At 32.9% G+C, this 13,509-nt stretch overlaps 4 protein-coding genes across 6 annotated transcripts in view; 2 read left to right on the top strand and 2 right to left on the bottom strand.

Annotated features, from left to right (window-relative positions):
* The first annotated feature begins 1,126 nt into the window (after positions 1-1,126).
* LOC145739032 (E3 ubiquitin-protein ligase Rnf220-like) lies at positions 1,127-2,564 on the top strand. Its single transcript, XM_081994327.1, has one exon. The coding sequence runs from the start codon at positions 1,352-1,354 to the stop codon at positions 2,363-2,365; it is 1,014 nt and encodes a 337-aa protein (XP_081850453.1). The 5' UTR covers positions 1,127-1,351; the 3' UTR covers positions 2,366-2,564.
* LOC145739031 (uncharacterized) lies at positions 2,554-6,012 on the bottom strand. The gene is made up of 5 exons (XM_081994326.1): positions 5,401-6,012; positions 5,248-5,347; positions 5,065-5,189; positions 3,101-3,351; positions 2,554-3,046 (listed from the first exon to the last, which is right to left on the bottom strand). The coding sequence occupies exons 1-5, from the start codon at positions 5,917-5,919 to the stop codon at positions 2,926-2,928; spliced, it is 1,116 nt and encodes a 371-aa protein (XP_081850452.1). The 5' UTR covers positions 5,920-6,012; the 3' UTR covers positions 2,554-2,925.
* A 291-nt stretch (positions 6,013-6,303) lies between these two features.
* On the bottom strand, positions 6,304-8,537 carry por (Protein-serine O-palmitoleoyltransferase por). Of its 2 annotated transcripts, none has more exons than XM_081994322.1 (7): positions 8,364-8,537; positions 8,147-8,307; positions 7,679-7,889; positions 7,409-7,628; positions 7,224-7,356; positions 6,964-7,125; positions 6,304-6,909 (listed from the first exon to the last, which is right to left on the bottom strand). In XM_081994322.1, exons 1-7 carry the CDS (start codon positions 8,399-8,401, stop codon positions 6,506-6,508), a joined length of 1,329 nt encoding a protein of 442 aa, XP_081850448.1. In that variant the 5' UTR covers positions 8,402-8,537; the 3' UTR covers positions 6,304-6,505. The 2 variants fall into 2 exon arrangements, with proteins under 2 accessions (XP_081850448.1, XP_081850447.1); XM_081994321.1 differs by having other exon boundaries at positions 6,964-7,193; positions 7,250-7,356; positions 8,364-8,534.
* A 2,763-nt stretch (positions 8,538-11,300) lies between these two features.
* The window catches only part of LOC145738597 (muscle calcium channel subunit alpha-1-like), a 69,959-nt gene continuing 67,750 nt past the window's right edge, over positions 11,301-13,509 (top strand). Inside the window, exon 1 of one of the 2 annotated variants that reach the window (XM_081993461.1) lies at positions 11,301-11,498. In XM_081993461.1, coding sequence (XP_081849587.1) covers positions 11,474-11,498 — 25 coding nt within the window. In that variant the 5' untranslated portion in view covers positions 11,301-11,473. The remainder of the gene's footprint in view (positions 11,499-13,509) is intronic. The other variant, XM_081993460.1, reaches the window with a different exon arrangement.

The raw sequence follows: 13,509 nt of genomic DNA, 5'->3' as shown, positions 1-13,509 counted from the left end.
CAGTGGACAATAATAATAGTGTTTTATAGTGCCAACCGAAAGTTGACGGCCGCCATATTACTCCCGCTCTCCCCCTTGTTTCTGTCACCCCCTTTGTTTGCTATTGCTCCTTCCTGCTATATTTTTTTTATTCATTGGGGCTCTGTCTCACTCATTACCAATGAATAAAAAAATATAGCAGGAAGGAGCAATAGCAATCAAAGAGGGGAACAAAAATGGGGGCCGTAAATGTCAGAAAATCAGTGACGATAATCAATCTGCTGTTGCCCACTATTCACAAATCAACTCGTCAATAATAATACAACTAATTTAAGTTTGCAAAAATTATTCTTTAACGGACCGAAAAGCAAAACAAACAAAAACAACAAATCTTTGCGGTTTTTAGCTAACTTCACATACCACCAAATACAAACAAAACTGTTATACAACTAACTTCGGAAGTTCATTTAATGGCGCAATAGGTGAATGTGGGGGACAATGATGGCGACTTCCGTCTCGGTCGCTTAATGCAGAAACGGGGTATTTGCTACCTCCTGATTCTTTTTGCTCCAAATTTATTACTAATACTAATATTACCAAAGCAAATGCTAAAGCCGTGTTCAAGTTCAAGTGCGTAACCGGTAAATTTGTCTCTGCTTGTACCTTTGTACCGTTGGTCGTTGGTAGTTAGCGTTTTTTTGTTTTTTCTTCTTTGTAAAAATAATTTTCCGTCCAAATATACACGTACGGGTGTACATAGGGAGAATGCGAGAAATCAGCTACTTGAGCTACTGGCGTTTTCCTAGATCTATATAGAATTAGATCGAAACTAGTGAATAGTATATTTTGTAACCCAGTTTTAATAAAAAAAATTTAAAATTGAACGATTTTAAATAATTTTGTCAAAAATGCTGTAACAATAGTTTTCCTTATAGAGGGCGCTTCAAAGCGCATGATGCATATGAAAGAATATTGAGAGTGCAATTCGTTCAATGTCAGTAAATATGTCAAACGTCTTGGTTTTTCCTCTCCTTTCAGCTGACTTTAAAACATAATCTAGAGAGAGAGAAAAAAATTGGCCATAGCTTTTATCAGTTGTTAAACGTCAAAATTGTCAGCCGTCAGCTGCTAGTTTGTTTATTGTTCTACTTTGTATAGAAGTTTGTTTTGATACAGGGCCAAGCTTTCATTCTGATTAATTAGTTTGATAGGTATATGTTTTGCTGTGGCTTTTATAACCTAAAAATGTAAACAAATACTTAAAGAAAATCCAAGAACATCTGAAGATGTGGTGGATAATTTGGAGAATATTGCTTGAACTTCGCTTATAAATGCCTAAACCAAAGTTTATGCAGTTTTCTCACTGGGAAAAATGGAAGTCTTCGAAGAGAACGGCGAAGTCTCTAATGGTAGTATTGGAAGTTACAACGGCGATGAGGGTGGACGGGGTTGTCGTACCAAAAAGCGACAATTAGATCCGACTTGTTGTCCGGTTTGCAGTGTTACTCTTCGCCAGACGGAAATTGACTCTCACTTGAGTGTGGAAATTGACAAACTCAATAAAATTCCAGTGGCAAAGTTAAAAGTCAATGGAAAAAGTACTCCTTCTTGTTCCAATGGAAGTCCACAAAAAGCCCCAGTGGATGCCGGAAAACACTGGGAAACATACCAGAAAGTGAAAAGCAATAGACAAAACAGACTGAGAACAAAAACACGTAAGAGGAAAGCTGAAGATCAGGTCTGTCCTATTTGCAACAAAGATACCCCTGAAGACTTAACTATACATGTTGAACTGTGTCTTAGAAGATCTGAACAAAATAGTAGTGACCAAGAAGATGAAAACATTGATATTGAATCATTTGAAGAATATGAATGGGCAGGACAAAGTAGAGTTCGAGTAACAAGCCTTTTAGAAGGAGGAGTATCCAGTTTAGGCCAGCATTTGCAAAATGCTGAAGAAGATGAAGATCTCAATGTAGATGGAGATGGGGAAGTTTTTGGGTCACCTCAGTATTCAGAAAGAGACATTATACTACCTTGTGAAGAAGCTCCTGGTGATTTAGCACTTAGGAAAGCTGTGATTGGGAGTGAACCTAATCAAATTAGCACCAGTGAAGATGAAAACGTTTTACATAATGGTAAAGGTGATCCTGTGCTTGAGGTACTGAAAAATCGCATTAGGGAACTGGAGGCTCGTTTGGAGACTAAAGATGAAGTTTACAAATGTCTAATTTGCATGGAGAGGTATAAGACACCAGTCATTTCAGTTTGTTGTTGGCATGTGCATTGTGAACAGTGTTGGCTTCAAACCTTGGGAGCGAAGAAATTGTGTCCACAATGTAATATGATTACCTCTGCAGCTGATTTGAGAAAAGTTTACATGTGAACTTTTGCCATTAAAAAAAAAAACTTTTTATATTTCATTAATAAAATTTATATAAACTGTATATTAGGAATGACTATTTAATTTTTCTGTACAGTGGTTATACTTTATCAAATTTACTAGCATGATGTGTTGGAATGATTGAATGAGTTTTAATTATTAGGATGTGGAAAGTGAGAAATAAATTAAAATTATATTTTAATATCTTATAATAATTATTTTATTACCTAAATTTATTTACTATACTAAACTTATCTCTGGTTCCATTTATTTGCTCTGCTAAACCTAATAATAAACTTACAACTAATGCTTGGCTAAGTAGAATATCACAGGTGTGCTCTACACGTTTCTACAATTAATGTTTTTAACATTAAATAAATAATAATATATAAACGGCTGTAAAAACACAATAAAAACAGACACAACATAAACATAACAGGCACATATAAAAAGCATTTATATAGTAATCAGTCATGCAGTGACATACAAACATTCAAAATGAATTGTATGTTCACAAACTTTATAAAAAATGCCTTTTTTCAAGGTTTGCAACTGGTTCAGGTTTAGTGTCCATACTCAATTTGTTGCTTCAAGCAGGATCTTAAGGCATTCAGAAAGACTTTCCTGCCATAGTCAGAAAACACTTTGTAGGGATCCGTTTTTGCTACTCTATAAAACCGCTCACTACCACAAAAATTATTAAATTTGATTTATCACTTTAGGAAACAAAATACTTACAAATCCCTTTTAAATTTCTGGCATTCCTTTGCAAATATTGTGTTCATGTCAATTACATTGCACTTATACAGTGGATCTGTACCATACTCCAAAATAGCTCTATTATATATGTCCTTTCTGGTTTCATAGAGTTGAGAGTCAGGAAGTTTTGGTGAAGGTATCAAAGTAAGTAGTGTGACGCGAGTATTTTTTTTCTTTAGTTCTATAACGAGTTGCCTTAGATCTGTGATCATCTTGCTAATACTATGGTGCTGCAAAGCAAAATTCAGTATTATCAAGTAACTAGAAATTGCAACAACAGAGGCTTTTTTATGACTTAAAAAAATAGTATATTAAAAAGTTATTTGAAATAACCGAAAATTAAATCTTAACTTTGACACCCTGAATATCAAACATCTTCGCTCAAATTAAAAGAAACTCGGATTTATTTTGCTCAATTATCCTGTAGTTATGATGAATTCCTAAACTGGTCAAATCATATTTTAGAGTTAGAGAGGTTAGTTTAGAGTTAAACAAAAAGCTTAGTTCAGTTTGCTATGGCATACGAGTTACTGCGAAATACATGAATGAAAGAACATTAAAAATCCTATATTACGCAAACTTTGAATCTGTGCTCAAGTATGGGATAATATTTTGGGGTTCTAATAGCTTAATGGAACAAATTTTTGTTTTACAAAAACGAGCACTTAGAATAGTCAAGAAAATGGGATACAGGGAGAGCTGCAGGGGGGTTTTCAAAGCTAATGGCATTCTGACGGTGTGGGGACTATACAGTGTGGAACAGCCAAATGGAATAAATTCGATAACGAATAAATGAGAGCGTGTTGGGAAAAACGCTTGGACACGTCGATTTGTATTTTTAGATGCGCATTTATTAAAAAAATAAATTTATATAGGGTGTGTCATGTGACAGTGGCCGATACCAACTTTCTTATTTTAAATACAACCCCCTGTATATTATAATTTTTTTGGATTCTTCAGAAAATTCTAGACATAATTCATGTACAATGTCCCATACCTATCTTCAACTGTTTCGGAAATATTAAGTGTTTTCAGATGTATTACTAAAATTAATATTAAAAAAAGAAAATTATTTTATTTCACAAATAATGTAAAAAAAAAACAAAAAAACATTAATTTCAATGTAAGAGATGTTCAAAATGTTCGTGAAAATAAGTATTGAGTGTAATGTAGCGAATTTGTGAAATAAAATAATTTTCTTTTTTTAATGTTAATTGTTGTAATACATCTGAAAACACTTAATATTTCCGAAACAGTTGAAGATAGGTATGGGACATTGTACATGAATTATGTCTAGAATTTTCTGAAGAATCCAAAAAAATTATAATATACAGGCGGGGGTTGTATTTAAAATAAGAAAGTTGGTATCGGCCACTGTCACATGACACACCCTATATAATTTTTATTTTTTTTAATAAATGCGCATCTAAAAATACAAATCGACGTGTCCAAGCGTTTTTCCCAACACGCTCTCATTTATTCGTTATTGAATTTATTCCATTTGGCTGTTCCACACTGTATATTTATGAATGTATAGTTTTCTTTTTCAAAAACAAAAGTATGTTTGATCTGGAGGTACATCATAGTTATAACACTCGAAGCGTAAATGTAAATTATCCGATACACAGATTAACTATAACCGAAAAAAATCCATATTATGCCTGTTTGAAGCTTTTTAATACATTACAAAATGATTTAAAATTAGAAAGAAATGAGAAACTTTTTAAAAGAAAGGTAAAACAGATGTTAATTAATTTAGAGCCATATTGTATCAGGGATTATGTAAGAGACTATTAGGTGTACGCTCATCTTAAAATGACGCTGTTTCTTTTTGTGTTTTCATGTATGTTTTTTGTAGTTACAGGAAATGTATTGTGACCATAATTAGAAATAAAGAAGACTAACTAACTATATTGGCCTACCTTTTTGTAATACAAACTCACCTTAAGCAAATCTTGAAATCCTATCATCACAACAACACGAGGTGCCAAATTTTCTGCTTGTCGAACTTTCTTTGTAAGCTCGGCAATAGTTTGTCCTACTGAACACAAACCAGTCTGCTTCGGTCCTGTAATTTTGTGATTTTTTATTTTAAAATATTATAGACACTTAAGTACAACAGATACCCTTTTCAGAGACGTAGTAGCCCAGTTTTGTGTCAGCGATGTCTACAAAGAAATCGTCTCCAAGAGCCTGGTGCTTGTAGAATAAGGGCAACATTGATTCCTGTAATAATAATGATGGTTTATTGAATTCTGGAAATTTAATTAAAAATTTACTAATTGCTCGAATTTCTCGTATCTTTCGCAGTCTATCGAAGTTACACTGTTAACGGAAGTGTGAATAAAAGAATCTTCCTGTAAAACTTGATTTTCGCAGTCTTCCAGCCTGTTTTTAAAGTTGTTAGCGCAAATTGCGCCATTATTGTCTTCCCAAATTTCTTGCACACTGGCTTTAATTTTTAAATTATCCTCCCGGGGGCAGATATAACGTCCGTGACTGCGCTTTTGTTTGGTTATCAACTCTTGAATATGTTCAGACTTGGGGCTGTACTCCCGTAGCACATCTTCATTGTAACGGTTCTTCAATAAGTAAATATACGGCAACGTAAGGATCCAAGATCTTAAATCGGCTGCACCAAAGTATTTCCAAGGTATAGGAAAACCGCACATGTTAAGAAACTCCTCCTCCACTAGTTTAAAGGGTAAACCTTCTTTACCGTATAAACAAATAACGGAAATAAGAAGTTTGAGGACTTCCTCCTCTTCCCTTGATATTTGTTCACCAACGATACCCATTTTTTATTAAATTTTAAGACACTGATGCTAAGGGAACTCGTGCAATCACACTTCTATACGCTTCAAATAAATGAATTCTTCTGGAAGGTTTGCACTACACACGACAAATTGTTTTGCAGATAACAAACCTGTTTTGGGTTGAAATTTAGTTTCGGAGACTGCTATTTAGAATTTTAACACTCTTACTAGATGTTTAAAAACTTTTTTTTTATGCATGCCTAGTTGAAAGCACTTTTGGATTACAATCCTTAGAATAAAATAATAAACTGATTTCCTGTATTTTCTAGTTTATTGAATTATCATTTACTGTCATAATCCCACTACTTACCAGTTAATAGCTGTAAAAGACCTCAAACAAACCTCTTATTAAAGAAAAACCAATAGTCTGTATACAGGTAACTTGTATTTGTATTATACAATTACACAAAACAGCTTCTAGCAATTATTATGTAGAATTAGCACACGGCACCTTCGTCTACTTACAAAACTATTATATTAAGTATAAAAAATAATACTGAATGTATCTATAAACACTAATATCACATGGTTAAAAGACAACTAAATAATTGCAGTCTACTACAACTGTTTACTTCACAATTAAAAAATTTAGTAACATAATCCACAAACTATAAAAGTATAAATTGTCCCATTTCTGGTAGATGCCAACATCATCAGTTGTTGGGTCCATAAGGACTCCAACAAAAATGAGATGAAGAACAGTGAATAATGAAAATGCTAATAAACTTAATGTACAAATAAAAGAGCCTTTTTTGATTTTATGTTGGCAATTTTTGCATGGACGAACCTTAACGCAAATGTCAAAAGCGTGTGATATGTAATCCCGCACCATAATTTGCAAATAGGAGAAAATACCTAAGCTAATTAATACTGTTGAAATTTTAATTTCAAAACCGTGAAATAATGAAGACATAACAAAAGTCATTAATATGGCTTGAAACTTTCCGGAGTACAGCCATTTCTTGTAAATATCTGTAAATCATTACCAATTAGAGTAGTTAGGTAAAAACTTCCAAATATACGTACATTGCTTTAAAAAGTCATGCATTGGCTTGTTCCAGTTGACAACTACTTCAGCAATTGCAGTGGGAAACTCAATTTTTAAGACATCAGTTACCAGTAACTTCCAGTAATGATCATCAAAGTGGAAGTGATAATCCTTCCAACCAGCTGCTATCATCAAAGCCTCTGAAAGGTATGAAATAAAGTAATGACTAGTCCTGAATGATAGAGCTTCTTTGTAGCCTTCTAATAAACTGTAATAAAGGATTGATTAGTGAACAAACCTGATAAATTACAATTAACTATAAACCTGAATGAACCTTCTGGGATCATGTAATCAGCCCAGCAATTTGATATAGTCAAAAATATTACTGACCAAAACAGACATTTGCATATTGCATAAAACCAACAGAAATTCTGAAAAAATTAATTGCTACAAAACACACAACTAAATGTTATAATTAAATACCTTTCTAGTTGGATACTTGACTAGTGTCATATAATGTTCAAAACTAATCCATGGTCCAAATAAAACATTAGCACCACAAAACATATACCCTAAATATTGAGAAACACTTGGAAATTCACATGGTGGTAGATCTGTCACAGTAGAAATAAGCTTCATAGAGAACACCATCATTACTCCACGAATTTCCAGCCAAGTATCTTTGTCAAGAACTAAATATTGACTGCAAGTTAACACATTAGAAACAACAACTAAACCAAAATAGGAACTTACAATGAGACAAACATAAGTATTAACATATACTGGATCACAGGGACATGAGATGTAGTCAATGGCTTTCTTAACCCATAAAATTTAACTATCACATAAGCAATTGTGAAGGTTGAAAACACTACAATCAAGCCTGTTGTTGATTGTATTGTGGATAGTAGAATGTACAGTCCACATAAAGTTGACAAACTATGGAATAGAAATTCAGGAAGACCTACAAAGTAATAATATAATCATGTGAAATGTACATTTATAGTTATTGAAGGTAGTAATATATAGAAAGTAACATGCAAATACACACAAACACAAAGTTTTAATTAAAAAATACATACAATAAATAAATTGGATGTGTTTATGATGTTCAAATATTGTTTTATCAATAAGTTATATATTGAAACATTTAGTAGGGAATCTAATTGAGCTTAGTAAGACAACAAAAACAACAAATCAAATACATTTAACTGCACTTACCAAATGTTGTTACCAGCCCAAAAACTATATTTAGAATCACAGGCTTATATAGAGAAACATATGCGCTTAATGTAGACTCAACTACACAGTTATCCCATATTTCCTTCAGAGTTTCTTGATCCTCTTCTGGACCAAATGTATCTTTGTAGTAGTCTAGTTCACTATTAAAAAATAAGTTTGTTATGAATTAAAAAATGCTAAATAACGGTTTAACTACCTGTCCTGCTGGTAAATGCTCAATAGGTGGTCTTCCATTTTCAAGCCGATTCTAGTTTCACTTAAAAACTAGATAAACACAGCCGCTTTTATGTTTCCTCTTTGTTTTATTTTTATTACCCATTTTAAGGTTAGGTCAAGAAGGTGTGTGGTGGTGAATGAAAAAAAATATATAGCAGGAAGGAGCAATAGCAATCAAAGAGGGGGACAAAAATCGTTCAGTATGGCGGCCGTAAATTGTCAGAAAATCAATCTGCTGTTGCCCACTATTCACAAATCCACTCGTCAATAATGATTCAACTAATTTAAGTTTGCAAAAATTAACCTTTAACGGACCAAAAAGCAAAACAAACAAAAACAACAAATCTTAGCGGTTTTTAGCTAACTTCACATACCACCAAATCTAAACAAAACTGTTTTACGATTAACTTCGAAAGTTTCACTCAATTGCGCAGTAGGCGAATATGAGGGACAAAGATGGCGACTTCCGTCTCGGTCGCTTAATGCACAAACGAGGTATTTGGTACCTCCTTATTCTTTTCGCTCCTAGTGCGGTAACAAATACACCCTTCTATTGGCGGCTGATGTTACTACAACGCTCAAAATTGCAGTGTTCTGTTTAATTGGCAAGTAGTGCGGTGGTGCGGGCCAAGGATATTAAACAGTACAGGATTGCTCGATCGGCCGATTTTGTTTCCCGGCGGCGAATGAATTCTGACGTCACAGTGGGCCTTCGGGTGCACAATACGCTAAATATTCGCCCGAGATGCTATGTACGAGATCATGTTTGTGAATGATCGACTGCAATCGCGCATCGCGCAAAACAATCGCGCAAACGCGAGAGACCCATGGTGACGTAAAAATCGTCACCGGCCCGAGCCGATACCGGCAAGATTGCGCTTATGGGATTAAGCACTCCTGTACTGTTTACCGTCCTTGGGTGCGGGCAACCATTTTTTCAGTGCGTTCACCATGTATCAAGATTTCTGTATTGATAAAAAATAAAAACTGTGATAAAATAAAACTATTCCCGGTTATTCAATAAAGCTGAAATTCGGTTTCGTAGTAGCTAATGAACCACTTTATGATTCTAAGCAGTTAAAATTGCATTTAAAAAAAGTAAATAAGTTTACCACAAAAAATTGCAAGGGTATAACCTTCCTATTTTTTTGATAATAAAATTCAACTTTTTCCAAAATGCATTTTAACTTCCTAGGATCATAAAGTGGTTCATTAGCTACTGCAAAACCGAGTTTCAGCTTTATTGAATAAACGGGAATAGTTTTATTACCAAATTTTATATGTCAAGATTTCTGCATTGCTAATTAAACTAAACTATTCCGGGTTATTCAATAAAGCTGAAACTCGGTTTTGCAGTAGCTAATGAACCACTTTATGATCCTAGGAAGTTAAAATGCATTTTGGAAAAAGTTGAATTTTATGATCAAAAAAAGTTGGAAGGTTATATTGCCCTTGCAAATTTTTGAGGTACATTTTTTTCAAATGCATTTTTAACGGCTTAGAATCATAAAGTGGTTTATTAGCTACTGCCAAACAGAGTTTCAGCTTTATTGAATAACCAGGAGTAATTTTATTATCAATACAGAAATCTTGACACATGGTAGATGCAATGAAAACTAATTACCTTCAATTAAATTAGGGTCCGCACTACGTATCAATTAAACAGAACACTGTAATTTTCCACGTTATAGTAAGGACGGTCGCTAATAGATGGGTGTACACTACTTACAGGAAACCTTAAATTAGATCCAGTTGCTTCCAGGAGTTGCGGACAGAGGACGCGGTACTACGCGTGTGGCGCCCTCTGCTCGCAACTCCTCGAAGCAGTTACAACTAAATTAAAGTTTCCTGTAAATAGCATGGGATCTACGAGCGGTAATTTTAGAGTCGGAAAATTTCCATGTTTGGAAAATTACTTCATCTTTAAATGAAAATTTTCCTTGATATGGAAAATAACTGTCAAACTTGTAATTACCATTGTCAAATTTGTCATGGTTATTATCAAACTTATCATGAATTCTAATGAGATAACTTTAGACATCTAAATTTAATGATTAAAAGTACATTAAACTTTAATTTAGATTGATATTGGATGGTTGATACAAATAATTAAAAAACAAATTATTTTTGAATTTTCAGATTTTCTAATTTTTTTTTTCGGAAATTTTCTGGAAAAATTTAAAGTAATTTTTAGTTTTAAAACTAAAAACTGCAGGACCGTAATTGACCGAAAAATATTACTAAATTTGAAAATGTTCGTTGTTGTAAAGGAAGGTAATAACTTCCTTCTTGTTAACGGTGTAGCAGCTACCCCTAAAGGCTATACAAATAAATGGTGTAGTTTAAAGACAGGGATGCATTCAGAAAAAATGTAAGTCACTGTAAAGTGACTGTCTAGTTCTTTTAAAATCTTTCTCTAAATTAATAGGTATATATTTTTTGTTTGAAAAAAAAATTGCACCCACTTTTCTAAACCAGTTTTAAAAATTAATTTTTTTATTTTTTTTAGGGGGGAATGTTTGAAAACAAAATAAATGTTACTAACTCCACATCTGTTATTGTGACGAACAGCTAAAAAAATCGACCAAAAGTTTTCAATAGAGGAGATAACAAGGTATTACATCGTATTTTCAACTCAAAAACACCACCAAATCCCTTAACAAAACAATGCATAATACAACAACAATGGCGATTAATTAACAGAGAACCTGGATGTATAGTTATTTAAACGAGCGTAGCTGCAGTGCAGTGTCATTAAGGGCATTGAAATTAAACAGACCAAAACAGGAATTCAGTTTCTGATCCCTGAAAAGTGGATGCCGGGGTTAAACTCGAACGAGAATCCAAAGATGGAGGCACGCGCATCATAGAGTATAGAATAGAGCTGTCGCCGGTTTTTATGTCGAATTGCCGGGGTGAGGCTGCGAAAATTCGTCAAAATGTTATTGTGATACGATTTAATCCGATTTCGTGTGATCAAAAGCAATACCCGCCTATTTTATCTCGGTAATGTCAGTGCTAGCAATATGGAACAAAGTGGTGGTTTCAGTATCTTTTTGAAAATCCCCAACCAACGTATATCTTACCGTCATGGACACTACCCTCTATTACCCCGGTAAGTGTGATAATATACTTGACGTATGACTGTGGTCCCCATAGTAACCCTACTTCAACGGTTTCAACTTGTCAACAAAACACGCGCCATATCAAACTTTGTGATTTATATTTAATTGTTTAATATTTTTCCTTAAAAGAGGTCAAACCTACCATAATTTAATTGCAATTGACGTTTTTATTGCTACTTTATTTTTTATTTAAATTGAAACCAGTGTTTTTAACCCCACCCAACAGAAATCGATTGTGAAGTTAATTGCAAAGTTTTAGCTCAAAACCCAATTATTTTTGTTTAATATAAATAGTGGAAGTCGTAAATTTTGATTTAATCATTAATCATTATTACAATAATATTATGAGTTATTACGAATCCCAATAAAGCTCAAAATGAAAAGCTGTTCTGCTGTCTGCTGAATCTGCATAGCAATATTTTTTGTGTCAAGAGAAATGCGAACATCGTTTGATTGATTGAAAGAAAAATATAAAGCTACCATTAATTAAATAACTTGGCCGTACCATAAGAAGTAATTTATTAATTTAAATTAATGAATTATTAATTATTATAGGAAGTTAAGACAGAGTGAGTTGGTTAAATTGAGGCAAAGGTGCACAATTTCTACTTGTCTCACTTGTATTCAAAGTCGAAATTGGTATGAAACTTACTAGCTTTTTAACAATATTTGCCTTTAGAATTAAAAATATTTCTAAGCAATTTTGAACCTTATTTACCTGAACTTAAGTTGTGTGTAATTATTTCTTATACAAAAATTGGCATTTGAAATATTAGCATCAGAAAAGGTTTGAAAGTCGCATATGCAACTCACTGGCATTTTAATAATTTAGCGTTATAATTAACATTAATGATAGGAGATTTTACTTGTTATTTACATTTCTCTCTTGATGAGTTAATGTTAAGAAATTAATGCAAGCAACATTGCTTTAATAAAACTAATAACTAAAAAAAAATTAAATAATTAAATACAACAACAACTGTTACGGAAAACTTATTATCGTGCTATGTGTAGTGCAGACAAGTATAACTTAAAAAAAATTGTAATTTTGATACAAGTTTCAACATTTATTTGTAAGTAGTAGTTTAATTCTGTATACTTCGTCAATTATACATTAGTGATGTGCTCTAAAACCGTCAGTTAAAGAGGTTTTAGGGCAGCCTGAACATCCTTACTTGAAAGCTATAACCAAGTAGAACATTAAAATAAATTTCAAATGCAACATGAGAAGATTTACTTAAATTACTGCAGTTCAAGCCCAAATACATAGAAAAACTGTTTATTAGACCTGGGATTTACAAACAACAAAAAATTACTAACTTAAAACTCATCAAACAAATATTAATAATGTGTTATTTAATCGGTAAGTAATTTTAATTCAAAAATTGAATTGTCAGTCATGACTGACCATATTTCTCATTTTCCATTTCCAAGTAAACTAAATATGATTTCAGATATCGATACCAAATTTGTAATGAAAATATGAAGAAAATATCATACCTACGTAAATGAATAAAGGTGGGAAGAACGGCCACAGAACTAAACGCACATTTCAAAAAGTATTGAACTAGGGATGGAACCGATTATCGTAAATCGTGAATGGACTCTTCAAATCGATTTGTTATTCAAATACTGTAGATGTTGGATTTTTAGGTCAGCACTAGAATTGGACACTGTGATCGTGAAAACACGAATTATCCTGTTAACATTTAAACTTTGACTGTTCCAAATTCAATTTTTTTAGGGTCACGTGACTGTTTTATTTAATTTCAATTTCGACGTCTTAATTTGCGGTTTTGCAACATTTTCAAGTTCAAAACTGTATTTATTAGCGCCATGCAACTGTTTTAACTTTTTTTTAAACGTCATTTATATTTTTTCTTGTCCTGTTGACATTTGAACTTTGACAGTTTCAAATTAATTTTTTTTCATGGTCACGTGACTGTTTTACTGAAATTCAACTTTGGCACTTTAAATTTGACGTTCCTCAACATTTTTACG

The sequence above is a fragment of the Ips typographus genome, linkage group LG16 (genome assembly GCF_016097725.1).
Source record: "Ips typographus isolate SLU linkage group LG16, UJ_Ityp_2.0, whole genome shotgun sequence".
Lineage (NCBI taxonomy): Eukaryota > Metazoa > Arthropoda > Insecta > Coleoptera > Curculionidae > Ips > Ips typographus.
The sequence above is the reverse complement of the archived record's forward strand: the minus strand, read 5'-3'. Positions and strand labels throughout refer to the sequence as shown.